This window comes from Monodon monoceros, unplaced genomic scaffold (assembly GCF_005190385.1).
Source record: "Monodon monoceros isolate NGI ecotype Baffin Bay Population unplaced genomic scaffold, NGI_Narwhal_1 Super_Scaffold_22, whole genome shotgun sequence".
NCBI classification, from domain to species: domain Eukaryota; kingdom Metazoa; phylum Chordata; class Mammalia; order Artiodactyla; family Monodontidae; genus Monodon; species Monodon monoceros.
The window spans coordinates 92,165,773-92,184,022 of record NW_021703779.1 but is presented as its reverse complement, the minus strand read 5'-3'; the positions used below and the strand labels follow the sequence as shown (position 1 = coordinate 92,184,022).

General features: G+C 39.1%; 1 protein-coding gene across 5 annotated transcripts in view; it reads left to right on the top strand.

The window, feature by feature from the left end:
* The window catches only part of ACSL4 (acyl-CoA synthetase long chain family member 4), a 76,366-nt gene that overhangs the window by 29,647 nt on the left and 28,469 nt on the right, over positions 1 to 18,250 (top strand). Inside the window, exons 3-9 of one of the 5 annotated variants that reach the window (XM_029240271.1) lie at positions 9,789 to 9,895; positions 11,351 to 11,590; positions 11,829 to 12,006; positions 12,404 to 12,513; positions 12,631 to 12,769; positions 16,698 to 16,848; positions 16,994 to 17,117. In XM_029240271.1, coding sequence (XP_029096104.1) covers positions 11,363 to 11,590; positions 11,829 to 12,006; positions 12,404 to 12,513; positions 12,631 to 12,769; positions 16,698 to 16,848; positions 16,994 to 17,117 — 930 coding nt within the window. In that variant the 5' untranslated portion in view covers positions 9,789 to 9,895; positions 11,351 to 11,362. Of the gene's footprint in view, positions 1 to 4,892; positions 9,896 to 10,957; positions 11,591 to 11,828; positions 12,007 to 12,403; positions 12,514 to 12,630; positions 12,770 to 16,697; positions 16,849 to 16,993; positions 17,118 to 18,250 lie in introns of those variants that run through there. The other 4 variants (XM_029240272.1, XM_029240270.1, XM_029240268.1 and 1 more) reach the window with 4 other exon arrangements.

Genomic DNA, 18,250 nt, shown 5'->3' with positions numbered 1-18,250 from the left:
TCTCTCTCTCTCTCTCTCTCTCTCTCTCTCTCTCTCTCTCTCTCTCTCTCTCTCTTTCTTTCCCTCTCTCCCCCCCCACCACACACATCTACACACATAGATAAATACTTAACAGTAGTTGGCCTGCAGCCCATCTAGATGTGTAACAGAAAAAACTACCAAGGTGAAGAGCTGGAGTTGCCAGGAGCCTTAGCGAGAGGCCAGTTGTGGCCAGTTGTGTTCAGGTGTCAACAGACACCTTGGAGACTCCTCTTCAATTGGCATAGCTCTGCCTTGGCTATCCCCAAACACACTTCAAAACAGAAATACCTAATTCCCTCATTTCCCTTGCCTCACTCACGTTTGTGAAGCTCGCATGGGCCAGGTAAACAAATGAACGTGAAGAGAGAACAGAACGGAAAGTATTACCCATCCCTAACGTGGAGACATTATCTCTAGGAGTACTTTTCCATGGCTTCTTGTATTTGACTTCATGTGGCTTCCTTCTTTAGTTAAGAATTCTTTAATTTCTCAAATGTCAGGCACACACTAATGCAATGTCAATAATTTAAATACATATTGAATTAATAATAATGTCAACAATTTAAATACATATTGAATTAATAATAATGTTAATAAAAAATACGTATTGAATTTTTCGTTGTCTGGAATACCTGTGCCCTTTTCTTACCAACACTAATATTTAAGAGTTGACTGAATGGCTATAAGATTTCAGTCTTCAACAGATTTATCATCACTCTTTGAGTTCTTTTATTAACCTCAATTTATAATGAATATTTACTACTGAAGAGCAGAGTGAAGCTTTTTTGTTTTGTTTTGTTTTCTACCATGATACAGTTTCACATCATGGTGGCCAGGTAGCTGAGTTGGAGTGACTTAATTAGCCATTTTGTAAGAAATGGTTTAAGACTACATTGCTGCATAACTTTTAACAGTGTGAAGTACTGGGAAACAACATTAGCAGAGAACCAACCTATTAAACTGGTCCCTCTTCTAGCAAAGGTGGAAGATAGGGCATGTGGCCAATAAAGATATAAGTTGCAAAATTCTCCCTATAACACAAAGGTACTCCTGTGGGAAGTATCACTGCTGGTTACAGATTTTTATTTGAACCTGAGTTCATGTTTGGCAGCCCACAGTTGTATTACTTTATTATAATTAGTAGATAAGATGATAGACAGATGAGTAACAAATAGGTAAGATGACAGAGTCTGCATATTTCTCACTCAGATGAAACACATGTGTAACTGTGAGCTAATTTGAAAGATCAGATCTGTAGCCCAGTTGTTTTTGATTAACTAATGTTAAGATCATAAAGAAAAAATATCCAGTAAATGGAAGACTCTACAGACAAAATTAAAGTCTACACCATGCGTGATGGGCCATCTAATGTAGCAGCAGGGTTTTGTCTACAGGGACCTGTAGCAGATCCTCTTTAGCAGCAGCTGTAGAACACTGGAATTGTCATTGTGCTGGCTGCTTCCCTTCTACAGCACTGAACACATAACTCCTAAAACTTAGTTTGTCTCCCCTTTTTCATGATGTCTGATAAAGTTGGATTGTAACATCATGCTTTGTCAGTAGGTGCCACTTCTAGCATGATATATCCTCAAAATTCCTTACATGTAAGCTTTGGATTAAATTATATCCAGCCCACTCTCAACTTTGGAAAGCTAGCTGGGACGAAGTGAGAGAGTAGCATTGACATATATACAGTACCAAATGTAAAATAGATAGCTAGTGGGAAGCAGCTGCATCACACAGGGAGATTAGCTCCGTGCTGTGTGACCACCTAGAGGGGTGGGATAGGGAGGGTGGGAGGGAGATGCAAGACGGAGGGGATATGGGGATATATGTATACATATAGCTGATTCACTTTGTTATACAGCAGAAACTAACAAAACATTGTAAAGCAATTATACTCCAATAAAGATGTTTAAAAAATCGTGTGTTGCGATCACTTAAAATGAGGAAGAGATATGTAACACAGTGTTACATACACAGTGTGTGTATACATACACAGTGTGTGTATACATACACAGTGTGTGTGAAGTGCAGAAGCACAACATGGGCTCCTAGATCTCATTTCAACACACTAGATCTCTTTAACACATGTGAGTAGGGTCCCAATTATATACTATCCGATGACCTAGAAAAAACATTATCTGATGAATGAATGCTGAGGATGTTCTTAAGGTGTTATGGGAGGGAACACGTGCTAGAACAAGAAAGAGCATTTTCAACATGGCAGCTGAGGTGCTTTCTTTTCTGGGGAAAGCTGGGAAGAGACTAGCAGGATGGCGACTTCAGGAGTTAATACCTGTCCAGGTGATGAAGTAAACAGGTTTGGTTAATCTTGTTAGAGACAAACCCAAAGATCAGTCATAGTTGTGAGATACTCCTAGTCAAGGTAGCTAGGCACAGGTGCAATGTGGTGTTAGAGAGCATCTATATATTCACCCTAGGTGTTTTTATTTTGCTTTTTTCAGTTTTCAGATGTATTTATTATAATTACTGTATACCAGGTTAAAAGTTTGCTTGTATTAGCTATTTCATATTTATTATATTGGCTTACTAACTTTGAGTCAGATGAGGCTTACAAGGGGCAGACGGATGTATATTTCACATGATTATTCAGTCTTGTAGACTGCCTGATAGCAAAAGATCCTGCTAGCTACTCTTAATGACTTTTATTTTCTTAAAATACTAACATTTAAAAAGTTTTAATGTTAAAATGTTAATTTTAATGTTTTAGTTTTAGTGTTAAGGGTTGACTGAATGGCTGTAAGATTTCAGTCTTCAACAGATTCATCAGTCTTGGAATTCTTTTATTAATCTCACTTATAAGGTATATTTACTGCTGAAGAGCAGAGTGAAGTTTTTTTGTTTGTTCTCTACCATGATACAGTTTCACATCATGGTGGCCAGGTAGCTGAGTTGTAGTGACTTACTTAGCCATTTTGTAAGAAAATGGCTAAATAAGTCATTTGTCTACAAATGTTTTAATGTTAAAAGTTTTAATATTAAAATATAAAGTTAATTATATTGTAATGTAGCTCCTGTAAAGTTTGATTTCATGAACCAAAGGCAACCAATTTCTTTAACATGTATATGAGCTTTCTCCTATATGTTTTAAAATCATTTGGAGCTTTTTAATAGTGTGTGAAAGAAAATAGGATTTTTTTAAAAAGCACCCCAGCCCTTTACAGAAGTCTTGGTGATGTAATATCTATGTAGAAGTATGATCTTCTAAAGTGCAACCGGTATGCTTACCTGTTTAATCTCTTGTATTTTTTTATAATTTTCTGATTTACAGTTTAGTGAATACAGCTTATCCTTTTCAGAAGGCAAATTATCTCTTTATTTGGTGTTTAAATTACCCTTAAGTGAGGTATGATTTGAAAATGTGATTTCTTAAAGTAGCACTGACATAGTTAATCATTGATTATCAAGTTTATATTTTGTATGTTTTCATAAGGTATTATTATATCAAGGACAGATGAAGTTAATTTGCCCTACCACGTGTTTCAGCTTGGTAGATGTGTGCATCCTTCCTTGGTTTAGTCTATTTTATAAAACTTTTGGAAAAAAGTGTCTTGGCACTGACTTCAGTTTATTAGTTTTTCTCTGTGCTGCTGGGAGAGATGAGATCTTTTAAATTCAGACTTTAATCAGTATGTAGTGTTTGTTTACTTTGTGTACTGGAGCTTAAATGTATTACTAATGCTTTTTGTGTTTAACCTAACTATCTCAGAGCGTTTGAAGTAACTGGAATGAAATACTTAACATTAAACTTGACCTCAAAATTTAAAAAAAATTGCACCTGATTTTCACTTACACTTCTAGGACTTACTAGACACCTAAAGGGCTTTTTTTCCCCTATAAAAATGCCTTAGGCTGTAGGACAGATCAGGGCTCAAAGTTGTCATCAGGATTTTTTTCATATACAAAGTTTGTCACTCTCACCCATTTAGATTATACCAGTATGACCAAGGTCACAGACAGTACAGCTGAAAGTATGGACTTTAAAATCAGATAGACCTGGGTCCAAATCCCTACTTAGCTGTGTTAACTTGGGCAAATGATCTGTCTGAGACTGTTGTATCATCAGCTATGTCATCAGGGTATTACTTCAAAAGGGTTTTCTGATGGACTAAATGAAATAATGTATCTAAAGGACTGAGCACAGTGCCTAGCTCCTAGTACAGGCTCAATAAGTGGTTATTAATCTGATTCTCATATAGAATGCCGAACATCAACAGGAATGGTTAGCTATCCCCTGACTGAAGCTGATGCCCTGCCCTTTTACAGCTGAAATACAAATGCATCACTTGATTTCAAGGAAGCGCAACTCAGAGTTTATGTCCTCCTGGTGGGACAGCGGTATTTCTCTTCATACATGGCAGGACAGCATTCCTCTCTGAAAGGCATCCTTGAAAAAGCACATAGTAAAAATTCTGTAACCCTCTTGCTTTTATAACAACTGTCCTTTCCCTCCATGTAACAGGCAGTTTTTCCAGTTTCATATTTTCTCTCAAGCAACTAAATACGTGTTCAAATTAATTACCAGGGACTTTTAAGAGTATACCATTTCCTAGAGTGTTGGCATGGACAAGTGATTTTTTAAGAAGATGACTAAGGTTGGTTGTCTTCCGGCTATTGCACTTACGTCCATTTTTACTTTATAGTTTCAGAGCAATCCATGTCCATTCCTTTTTTTTTTTTTTTTTTTGGCTGCGCTGGGTCTTCATTGCTGCACACAGGCTTTCTCTAGTTGCAGCGAGCGGGGGCTACTCTTCATTGCAGTGTGCACGCTTCTCATTGCGGTGGCTTCTCGTTGCAGAGCACGGGCTCTAGGCGCTCAGGCTTCAGTAGTTGTGGCTCGCGGGCTCTAGAGCGCAGGCTCAGTAGTTGTGGCGCACGGGCTTAGTTGCCCTGCGGCATATGGGACCTTCCCGGACCAGGGATCTAACCCATGTCCCCTGCCTTGGCAGGCGGATTCTTAACCTCTGGACCACCAGGGAAGTCCCTCCATGTCCATTCTTATTTCAGTCAACAAGTTTACTGAACAGTTAACACACAGAGGTACTGTCGTAGGAGGATTCAGCAGCAAACGATAAACTCTCTGCCTCATGGAGCTTTTATGTTCTAATGGGGGCATTCATAATAAACATGAAAAATAAAGCATATGACATAGTAGTTACAAGTACTAAGGAGAATAATAAAGCGAGAAAGGGATAGGAGGTCTTGGGGTTCGATTTTGGAGTGGCTAGAGAAGGCCTCACTGAGAAGGTGATATTTGAGTAAAGACAAAAAGAAGGTGAGAGAATAAGCTGTGCAGGTATCTTAGAAGAACATTCCAGGCAAAGAGAATAGCATGTACAAGGACCCTGAGGCAGGGTCATGCTTGGTGTGTCCCAGAAACAGCAAGGAACAAGTGGGACGGTAGCAGACTGAGGCAGGGAAAAATGTCGGAGATGAAGATGGAAACTTGAGGTGGAGGACAGATCCCGTCTCCTGGGTCTGAGTAAGGACTGTATTTCTGAATGAGTCATATGGGGATTCTTTGAAAGGTTTTGAGCAGAGGAATGGTATGGTCTAACTTGAACTAGAGCACTCTGGCTGCTGAGTTTAGAATTTATTATAAAGGTGGAAGCAGGGAGATCAGATTGGCTATTGCATTTATCCAGGTGAGAGAGGATAGTGGCTTGAGCCAGGATGGTAGCAGTAGAGGTGGTGAGAAGTAGTTGAATTTGATATCTGTTTTGTAAGTAGAGCTGGTAGGATTTGCTGTTGAATTGGGTGTGGAATGTGTGAGAAAGAGAGGGGAGTGAAAGTGAACCTGGTCATCGAAGGCTTTTGGTCGAAGCAACTGGAACTACAGAAATGGGCAAGACTGGGTGTGCTAGGTTTGTGGGAGGACGATCAGTGGCTCAATTTTCAACATATGTATTAAATTTGAATATGTAACTGATACCTAAATGGATCTGTTGAGGAAACAGTTGGATATACAAACCTAGGTGCCTAAGGGAGACCTCCAGGCTAAGGGGGGACATTTTGAGAGTCATCACCATATATATGCTAATTAAAGCTGTGAGACTAAATGAGATCACCATGGGAGTGAGCATAGATAAAGAAAAGTTTCAAGGACTGAGCATTATAGCGTTTAGAGGTCAGGGAGATGAGAAAGAAGCAGCAAAGAAGATGGAGAAGGAATGGCCAGGGAAGTCGGAAGAAAACCTGAAGAATGGGGTCTACTGGAAGCCAAGTGAAGAAGTTTCCAGCAGGAAAAGAGGGGTCAACGGGGCTAAAGGCTGGTAGTGGGTCAAAGGGGATGAGGACTGAGCCCTAATTGACCTTGGGATCTGACAACATGGAAGTCATCAGTGAACTTGATCAGAGCAATTTTGTGGAATGGTAGAGGGGAAAGCCTGAGCGTAGTGGGTTCAAGAGAAAATAGGAGGAGGGAGCTGGGTGAGCGAGCACAGAGACAACTCTTCTCCTTCTCCTACAGAGAGGGAGTGGTTTTTAAGATGAAAGAAATAAAAGCCTGTTAGGATGCTGATGGAACCGATTTGAGCCGGAAAAATTAATGAGGCTGGAGAGAGAGGGAAGAATCGGTAGAGTGGCACCGCCAGGTCTTTCTGGTCTAGACAGGGGTGTCACACACAAGTGAAGGGGTCGGCCTTAGCTAGGAGCATCACTAGTCCATCTCTAGTCATGGGAGAGAAGAGAGCACATGGCCACAGATCCGAGTAGATGGGGAGACACACTGGTGGGAGTCTGTGGAAATTCTCTTCGGACGGTTTTAGTTTTCTCAGCCAAATGGTAAAAGCCAGGTCAGCAGCTGAGGGTGAGGATAGCAGAGGAGCCTCGGTGGTCTCAAGAGAGAGAACAAAGTGTAACCCCAGGAGAGCAAGCCTCTGGATGGCCTAGTGGATGCTAGGGCAGCATGGTTTCTGTGCAGCTTCAAGGGTCCCTTTGAGGGGGCAATCACGGATCTAAAGGGGGACGTTCAGCACAGCTGGGTTTTTCTCCAGCCAAATTCAGCTGCATGGGGACGGGTGCAGATTAGGTGGCGGACAGGATTTAACCAGGTTGTGGTTTAGCTGAGTGAGTACAATGAAGAGGGAGAGATGCAAGCAGGTCGAAAGTGTATTCCAGGAAGTGATTATTAATGCTCATGAAATCGAAGCTGGATCAGACGAAGGATTCTCCCAACAGTGGCACGAAGTAGATAACACAAGCGGTATTCCTGTTTTACCCGCAATGCCACTGGTACAGAGCTTTTAGGTGAGAGGTCACATATCTCATCCGAAGTCACACATAAGAGCAGACGCTGAGGTTAGAAGCCGGACCTCCTAACTTTGTTTAGTCCATTTACCACCCAGGATATCAGACTTTCTCTTCTTTAGAGAACAATTCATCTTCCCCTAACATAATAGTGGGGTGCATAGTCTTGAGTTGCCAAATCATCATACACGTGTCTCTTATAGTATAGTGGCGTTCTAGTAACGTTGACTCTGAAATAATTCAACTTTCCCATTGACTTAGATCATAAAAGGGGAACAGCACTTTCCACAGAAAGCTCGAACGCATCTGCTATTCTACTTGCTGTTTTCTGATGCATCCTGCAGTTCTGCCCCCATCCATTCCCCAGTCCATGAGGACTGTCCTCATTTCCCAATCTTTGTCCTCTCCTTTTGAAAACATATCCATCCTTCATACCGACTCCAAATACTGTGCTATTTTGTGAAACCTTTCTGGATGGTTCTCCTTCCTCCCTCTTTTTGTCCCCCCAAAACTGGATGTACTCTCATCCCTCTTTTGAATACCTTTAGCGTTTCATTCTTGTTTCTCTGATGGGATCTATCACATTCTACTGTATATATTTGTGAACTCATCTCCCTGCACCCTACCATACATATGGACACATATGTACATGCACACGTGCATGTAAAGGATTGAGAACATGTTTTACTCATCTTTGTGTTAAGTGTTCAAAACGTACACATAGTAGGTGTTCAGATCTTTTTTTTTTTTTTTTTAACGAATGTATCAATAGGCTGGATGTAACACTGGGGACAGGCCTTGGTTACAGTTTGTACTGTCACAACATTTGCTTCTCTTTGAGATGAAAGATCAGACAATATCAGTGGCTCAAATATTCAGCTGAAATGGAGGTTCCAGTGTGCCCCCACCAAAGCAACTCTGCCTTTTGCTTTTATCTGTACTTGTGTTTTCACGTCCACATAAGATTTTATTCAAATGAATGAGCCATGCCTCGCCCCCTGCCCCCAGTACCACCAGAAAGAATTAGAAAACTTCTGGACTAAATGACCTCTCTGATCTCTCTTTACCTGAATGTTCTTTGAGCCTTGTGTACTGTGTGTGTGTGTGTGTGTGTGTGTGTGTGTGTGTTTATGGGTATGTGTCTCTGTACTACGAGGATTAAGTAGATGTTTCCCTACCTCCAAGACTTAAGGCAAATCTGTTTAAAAAATTAAGTGTATGCAACAACATGAATGACTGAACACATACAATACAGTTTAAATCTAGCTAGATTGTAAGCTCTTCAAAAGCTGGCTTCTACTTCTTCAGCCCCAAGGGTGAGCCTGAGGCGGTACTTCTGGTATTGTCCCTGATAATTTACATATTGAAATAAGTATTTATTTTGAATTGGTTTTCTTTCAGTACTTCTTTATATTTACCAGTAAAGAATTATTTTAAAAAATTGTGTGTGTGGGTAGACTGTCATCTGTGACTGTCCTTTAAGGTTTATAAAGGAGTATTATGAAGTATTTGTTATAACAAAGAGGTGTTGGGTTTGATAGGGTTGAGAACTCCTGGTCTGTGCCCTGTACTTAAGTGCTTAGATGTTTAAAAATGATGGTATAATCAAGGATCAGAATGAGTGGTAGACATTTCAAGTGATGTGGGAAATTAGAAAAAGGAAAGATTATCAAGGATTTGGGTAGTCATGGAATGTCTGATGGAGGAGAGGATTGTTAGAGGGAATCTTGCATATTGAGGATCAGGCACTATGATAGACACTTGATGTACCTTGTCTTGAAAAAATGAATGACCAGACTTGTCAAAGAAACTGAGAAAGCAATTTCTAGGTACAGTAAATCATAAAATTAAAGTTGGAAGGGCCCCAGGAAATCATCTAGGCCAGAAATTTTTAGTGTAAGGGTGGTGTCACCCTTTGGTGTTCATGGATGGATTCCAGGGAACTCAGGAATCCCCTGAATTTGTGTATACCATTTTGCATATCTTTCTGAGGGGAACTGGGTTCATAGTTCTCATTGGATGCTGAAAGGGGCCCATCACCTCTAGGAAGTTAAGGGCTACTGATCTAGTCAGATCCTAAGCTCAGACAGATTGTTTTGCCCAAGGTTATGCAGCCGCCAGTCAGTGACAGAGATGGGGTCTGAAACCCAGGTCTTTTCACCTGTAGTTTCTTGCTCATTTCACCACACTCAGTTGAAGGACATGAACAAAAGCAGAGGCAGGATTAAGGATTAAGCTAACCATTTTATAGTAGTTGGTGTAAAAACGCACAACTCTCTTGGGGTCAGTAGTCCATTTCCACAAGAGTTGCAGAAGGATGCACTTCAATTTGTCTCCTCAAAGTGAACTAATATTTTAATTTTTGTAGTTGAAATATACTGCCACTCTCCAAAATAGCTTTCTCAGCTGAAGGCAAGTTCCTGGAGAGACATTATTCTCCCTGAGGCTGTTTCTGCAGTTCCTTTCCATTTGGCACTGTTTTTTCTGACCTGCAGTGGCCTCCAGTTTCCTGTCAAATCAAATCAAAACTACTTTGCCTGATTTGTCAGACCCTGTACTACTGTGGCCTGTTTAGCCAGCGAGTACTCTGTGCCCCACTCAGGTGAGTGTCCTTTTTTTTGGCAGTCTCTCCTCTCCCGAAGTCCTTTCATTTCTACCTCTTTATCTTTTATCATGTGGTTCCCCAGCCCAGAATGACCTCCATTCTTTCTCCTTTGTTTCCAGATCCCTGACATAAGGTCCAGCTTAAGTCTAATCTCCACAAAGCCTCCCCTAGTAACTGTGGACCATTTTGCACTTGCTCTGAACTGCTATCGCATTTATTGCTTGCAGTGCACACCATAGCACTTAGGTATTTCCACAGGCTTTTCATCGGAAAAGGTCCAGTGGTCACTTTGGGAGTGGGATTCCAGGAAGTCCAGGGTGGGACTCTGGGCACCCCCAATCCCTGCTTCAGCCAGAGCAGTTCCACTTTAGTGTCTATATATGGGAAGTCTGCATGAGTGTTTATTTGAAGAAATGGTTTTGCTGCCACCTTCTCCTGCAAACAAAGTTTGAAAACACTGGATCTATCTTGTGTGCTGATGGCCTCACAAGTGTTAACTCGTAATGAGCAAGGGCCAGGACTTACACTACTTTGGACTTAATACTACCACTCCCAGGCAACTAGTGCAATTTTGAGCACAAAAGTGGACAAGTAGGAAATGATTTTATGATTGTATTGCTCCAGCTTGGGGGATAGGAGGTAGTGAATAGCATTACCAAGAAATTATTTTAAAGAAGAACTCAGAATAATATTTCTGGTTTGATCTGTGAGAAATAAACCAAAATTGGTAGAATTTTTCTCTCTTTTGGAAACAAAACCAAATCCTATTTAAAGCTGTCCAGTTTACATATACATATTTAAGAGAAACCTCAATATTGGCATTCACTACTCTCCCGAAGTTTAGCCAAACTTAAATACCACATGCCTGCACTCATATAGGCACTATAAGTGTTACACGACTGACTTACAGAGTGATGTGTAGTATACCTAAAAACCTATAGAAATTAAATTTAAAATTTATGGCCAGAATGATTAAAACTGGAAAGTGCCAGTCTTTCAGACCAGTTATTTCCGCTTTCTTGTATCAAATCAATTATAGAAACTAATAAAGACCTGAGTATTTAAATCAGTGGTCTATCAACTTGCTAATACTCTTTTGTTTTGTTTTTGTTTTGTTTTGTTTTCCCTGCTCTCTGCCTGCTTCGTTGTCTTCACCTACAGGTGTACTTTATTGTCGGCTTCCAAAGATTACTAACTCTTATCTGTATCATTAAAATTGAACTGCCTTGACTCTTCTGCTACTCTCACTACTGCTTCCATTATTGCCTTCTTCAGCAAAATCAGGCTTTCTGAAGCCAAAGAATAACAAGAAATAAACACCATTTTAGAAGCCTTGCCACTATGAAACTTAAGCAAAATGTGCTCACCATTATTTTGCTGCCTATCCACTTGTTAATAACAATATACAGTGCCCTTGTATTTATTCCGTGGTATTTTCTTACCAATGCCAAGAAGAAAAACGCTATGGCAAAGAGAATAAAAGCTAAGCCCACCTCAGACAAACCTGGAAGTCCGTATCGGTCTGTCACGCACTTCGACTCACTAGCTGTCATAGACATCCCTGGAGCAGACACCCTGGATAAATTATTCGATCATGCCGTATCCAAGTTTGGGAAGAAGGACAGCCTGGGGACCAGGGAAATCCTAAGTGAAGAAAATGAAATGCAGCCAAATGGAAAGGTTTTTAAGAAGGTAAAGCATTTTTGTGCTTCCTATTGTTTTTAAAGGGGAAGGTGCGCTTTATTATAAATCAAGTGCATTTAAAACATGCTGGCATTCCATTATAGTGCCCGTAACTAATTCTCAGAAGGTGCTCACAGCATCTGTGTAATTCACTTAAGGGTGTTTTTCGAGCTCTACACTTTGAATAGTATGTTAATTGCTTGTTTGAGTACATATGCTAATATTACAGAATGTCTCACTTTAACAGTTAATTCTTGGGAATTATAAATGGATGAACTATCTCGAAGTGAACCACAGAGTGAATAACTTTGGTAGTGGACTCGCTGCATTGGGACTGAAACCAAAGAGCACTATTGCCATTTTCTGTGAGACCAGGGCTGAATGGATGATTGCAGCACAGACCTGCTTTAAGTACAACTTTCCTCGTAAGTGCCTGGTGTTTTTGGAGGGGGAGAGAGTGGGCTTTGCTTACATGTGAAATTGTCCTGAGATCCTCTTGTTTTCCAAGCAAGTGTTCAGCCAGAACCTATTGGCCTTGAGAAACTGAATTGACTGATGATTTTTGCCCAGTTTGTGGCACTTCCAGTATTTCTGGGTTTCTTTAGGTTTAAAAAGTTAGAATCCCGAAAATTTGTAAGAAAGATTTGTGACTACCAGGAAGTTTGAGGCAAGGTTGAAGGGTAATAGCAGAGACTATGAAATCAAATGAGATTATAAAATGTCTTTGCATCTGTGAGTATATCTGTCATTAAAAGTTGACTTAAATAATATATCTAAGAAATGTTTATCATTTAACTTTTGTGTTAATTTTTTATTATGTAGTTGTGACTTTATATGCCACACTTGGCAAAGAAGCTGTAGTTCACGGGTTAAATGAATCTGAGGCTACCTATCTGATTACTAGTGTTGAACTTCTGGAGAGTAAACTTAAGGTAAGTATGAAATTTTCTTTTAATTCATGGCAGTGTTTGACAGCATAGGAGAATATTCAAGAATTGAGTTTATTGCATACCCATATTTAATAACTGGATTTTCTTTCTGCTCAACAGACTGCATTGTTAGATATTAACTGTGTTAAACGTATCATTTATGTGGATAATAAGACGATCAATAAGGCAGAATACCCTGAAGGATTTGAGATTCACAGCATGCAATCAGTAGAAGAGTTGGGATCCAAGCCAGAAAACTGTAAGTAAAGCAGTTAAAACAAATGTATTAATCTCTTCAAGGCTTGTTATTCCAGTAGGTTAGGAAAAGCAGTAATGCAAGTGAAAGCTGTAAAGTTGTCTGATTTAAAACAAGTGTTGTATAACTCAATAAGAAAACTTTGAAAGTGTTTAAAAACTCTCAAGACCATATACGATTAAGATTTTTTCTCTGCCTTTCTCCTCCAAAAGGTAACCACTATTTGAAATGTTACTAAATGGCTGAGGCCTATGGCAGTTGCTGCCAAACTTTTCTTTTTTCAAAGAAACCCACTGTAACCTTCCAAACTGGACTCACGTAAGGCAAAGATCTCAGGCCTTCCATTCAGTAAACTTTTTTTTTTTTTTAATGCTTAATGCTGCTGATTTTCATCACATCTCAGAGGTTGCAGAGCTGTTTGCCAAAACCATACTTGGCTTATTCTACCACTGATACGGTAGTTGGTATTTCGTTTGAAACAAGTTAAGTGTGTCTTATATCAAAATGGCAGTTGGTCATCAGGACAGAGGGTTGAGCAAATGAAGTACTCCATTGAAATATTTTTCTTTCTCATGTTTAATGAGAAGATCACAATACTCTACTAGATGAGTAATCCGAGTCTTTTATCATAGGCATAAGTATGCCTGCCCTTTGCTCCGGGGAAAGATATTATCTTTATTGTACTGGACAGTGAACATGCCTGCTCTTTGCTCTGGAGGGAGACACTTTCTCTGTCTTCCAAGGCTGTTCACTGTGCAGTCATCCTTGCAAAGACAGCCTGGAACAGTCAGTGCCTCTGCTCGCAAGATGTACAGAAACTCAAGAGACCCGTGGAGAATTATCTCTCAACACCAGGTTGACCCTGCAAGATCGCGGTAAACTTGGCTGGGAAGTCCTGATTGGTAGGGATTTGTTGGCACAAAACTGTGGGGGCTATTGGTCCTCATAATTTTGTGTGAGCCAGAACATGATAGACCACAGGTCCCAGCTAGTCCACTCATCTCTACAGTTAATAAGACACATATGTTTGGGGTGATACTTTACCTGAGTAGACAGTTGTTATGATGATGACAAGAAGTGAAGTGTCACATTGTGTGCTTAGCCTGAGAAGACCTTAACATATCTGCTGCTGCTGCTTCCATCAGTCATCAGAAGAAGGATGCAGTCCCTATTTGCTTGATTTATAAACTATGACAGTAGATACCTTTAAGGAGCACTAACATTACCCCATTTAAGTATAGCTTTATCTTTGGTTATCTCAGTACTAAATCATACTGTTTAAAATGGTTATTTTAACTTGTATATATAAGTGTGATTCATTTTATAAACTGATTTGTAAAAAAGTTTATTTTGTAGAGCAGTTTTAGGTTCACAGCAAAACTGAGGGGAAGGTACACACGTGCACAGCGTCCCCCATTATCAGCATCCCAGAGTGGTATGTTTGTTACAATTGATGACCTTACATTGACATCATTATCACCCCAAATCCATAGTTCACATTAGGGATCCCTCTGGGTGTTACACATCCTACGGGTTTGGACAAATGTATACTGACATGTATTATCATTATAGTATCATACAGAGCATAAACTCATTTTTTAGCATCCAACAACCTTATTAAACTTTTATTTATTTAATTGCGATCATATACCTGGGGATTCTTCGTTATTTTGGTGTATTCTAGAAAGGAAAGGAGATTACTAGGTTGGCACAATACACTGTCTTGAAAGTGGAAGCCCCAGTGTGCTGTTTAAAACTTAGCATGTTAGAATCTTAGAGTTGATGTCGCCTTAAAGATCAAATCAAAACAACAGCAACAACAAAGGAACACAAGGAAACTTAGGGAAGGGATGGACACGCCTGTTGCCCTGATTGTGGTGATTGTATCACAGATGTTTGTATATGGTCAGTCATCAAATTGTACACATTAATATATTCAGTTCTTTATATTATCAATTATACCTCAATAAAGCTATTAAAAAACTATATGAACAGTTTAGATATACGTTATCTCTTGTGAGCAGCACTGTTGTCCATCCAACCTAGGTTAGATAGATTAAGAGCTGGAAGCAAATTCATGTCACGTTAAAATTTAAAATATTGACACACACACATATATATATATATATATATATACACACAGTGTTTGTTTAGAGTGTGCATGTAGGCAGTTAATAAATGGGGAATTGAAATTTCACTCAACTTTTTGTTTAGTTAATATCGTGGAATGACAAAAAAAGTTACGTCTTGTAATAGCAGTTCTCTTTATTAATAGGCTGAAAGATACTTTCAAGGAACATTTACAGTTTCTCTAATTCTTTTTCCCTGTGTGTGACTATTCTAATTATATTTATTGAAATGTAATTTGTTGCCTGTTTCATCTAAAAATTTTAAGCTTCTACGTTATGTCTTTTTAACTGCGTTGTTCCAGTAATTCATTTTTATTGTATTTTACAAATGCACCCATCCATCAATTATTAGGGGAAAAAAGGGTCCTCACAGCAATAGTTTGAGAAGCACAACTCTAACAGACAGGTTAACAAGCTCCAGCCTGCATCTGCTTCTCTAAATGAAGTTGGATTGGAACACAGTCACATCCATTTGTTTAACAACTGCCTATGGTTCCTTTCACTCTACAGCAACAAAGTTGGGTAGTTTGGGCACAGACCATAAGACCCTCCAAGCCTAAAATATTTACTGTCTGGTCCTTTGCAAAGAAAGCCTGCAGATTCCTGCTCAAGATGGTTGACTGTATTCTGTTGGGAAGACCTCTCTATTTTCCTCCCCCAATCATTCAATAAGCAGAGATGGCACTGGGGCTCAGGACGCTTAAGATGATTAAACATTCCTACCTGCAGACAGAGGGCAAGAAGAAACAAGTTCAGAAACTGTTTAGATATTACCTTTGGTAGGAAATGAAGGGCTTGTAAACCCTTTAAACTGTCTTTTTTTCTTAGTTTCCAAAAATTCCTGTCTGATTTTGATTAAAAAGAATCAAAGTATGGTATGCCCTGATGGGGAAAAAGCACTAATTCTGGGAGATGCAAAAGAATCCCCAATCCAGACACATACTAAGTATTCTAACTACAGGAGTGAGTGAGCGTGTGTGTGTGTGTGTGTGTGTGTGTGTGTGTGTGTGTGTGTGTAGCAGAGAGAAAGGATCTCCTGCTATAATTTTAATCTCACTGCACTTTCAATACTTTTAAACAATGATTTCCTGTATAGATTTCAAGAAGCAACAATCAAAACAGTAGACATTATCGTTTGGGTTTGATATCCTTTGGAGTTTACTTGCTACTTGGAATCTAATAAAAATACGTTAAATGTATAATGGTTCTCTAATTCAATATCCATGGTTCAATTATTTTAAAATAAAATTATTTTCCTAAAAACTTGAAAAAAATCAAGTCCAGTGGTTTTCAATCAGGAGTGTGTACGAGTGTCACCTGTGGAGCCTTTGATCCATTTCAGACATATAGAATCAGAATTTTCAGAACTAGGGTCCAGAGATAGTATTTTATTTAAGTTCCACAGGTGATTCTCATGCCCACCAGTGGTTAAGAACCATAATCTCGTCCAACAGTCTCATTTTAGAGATGAGAAAACGGAGGCTTGAGGAGCTCACACAAAATACTCTGTCTTCCTGATTGTCCGAATCTTAGATATCTTTCCACAACAAGGCCCTGTAAACAGCACTGTGGAGAGGTATGAACAGACAGGGATTAGGTTAAACATCCAGAAGGTGGGCCAGATTGAGTTTGAAATTCTCATTGCAGGTAACCAGAATTTGATAACCATTTTCGTGGTGATTAACAGTAGAGAGTATTTGTTTTAAATAGTTTACCATTACGCCAAAATCTGAAAGTCTTATCTTTGCTTAGCAGTTTGACTTGTAAACTAGAGAAAATTTGGTGCTTTGTCATTTATTTAGCAAGCGTTCCTCCAAATAGACCAACTCCTTCGGACTTGGCTATCGTCATGTATACCAGTGGTTCTACTGGCCGACCTAAGGGAGTGATGATGCATCATAGCAACTTGATAGCTGGAATGACAGGCCAGTGTGAGAGAATTCCTGGACTGGGGTAAGAGAGAATTATTCAGCTTTCTTCTTAGAAATCAGAGCTCATGTTTGGCATTCTCTAGTCTGTATTAAAACGATAAGGTCATTGATGTTTCTAATTGTGTCTCTGTAAGAATGGCTAAAATGTTTCTCTTACTTTGTTTTAGACCAAAGGACACATATATTGGCTACCTGCCTTTGGCTCATGTACTAGAATTGACAGCAGAGATATCTTGTTTTACCTATGGTTGTAGGATTGGATATTCTTCTCCACTTACTCTCTCTGACCAGGTGACAAGCTTTTCAGTATATTGGCATGATCATACTAAGTTACAGTGTTTGGCTGAGAATAGATTACTAAAACATGAGATATTTTAATTCAGCTAAAACTTTCTCCTTGGCTTCAAAAGTATGCAGCTGTAGTAAATAACCTTGAGGATTTGTTAGCATTGCTTTATTTTACATATTTTAAAATTATTTTGAGACAAATAATTACTTCCATTGTCTTCAGTATTCTATCAGCCAAAATGTTATCAAATTAGTATTTCTGTGTGATGTTAGTTGATGTTCATAGTGGTGACTTTGAGATGTGGCTTTGCCTTTTGGCTAATCAAAGAAAGTTAAAATTATCTTCAGGCTTGTTTCAGTGCTTTATCTACCTTAGTTGAAGTTTTTTGCTCTTTGTTTTTGTTTTTGTTTGAAAATGGATGGTCTGTGCTATGTGTGGTATGTTATTAATAAAAATGCTCAGTTTACCAAAATATCCCATTTTCTTTTATCCTGGATCAGAGTTTCTCCTCTAAGAAAGGCTGAAATGTGCTAGAAGAAATAATCTATATCATAAAGCACTTATGCACTCATGCCTCAGACTTGTAGGTTACGTTAGTTGGAACAGATAACTCACAGAGCAGTAGAGATAATATTCCATGTGTAAATGTTTGTCTTTGCCCTAATGGTAGGGCCAGACACTATCAAACTCTTAGAGGAAAACATAGGCAGAACACTCTATGACATAAATCACAGCAAGATCCTTTTTGACCCACCTCCTAGAGAAATGGAAATAAAAACAAAAATAAACCAATGGGACCTAATGAAACTTAAAAGCTTTTGCACAGCAAAGGAAACCATAAACAAGACGAAAAGACAACCCTCAGAATGGGAGAAAATATTTGCAGATGAAGCAACTGACAAAGGATTAATCTCCAAAATTTACAAGCAGCTCAGGCAGCTCAATATAAAAAAAAACAACCCAATCCAAAAATGGGCAGAAGACCTAAATAGACATTTCTCCAAAGAAGATATACACATTGCTAACAAACGCGTGAAAGAATGCTCAACATCATTAATCATTCGAGAAATGCAAATCAAAACTACAATGAGATATCATCTCACACCAGTCAGAATGGCCATCATCAAAAAATCTA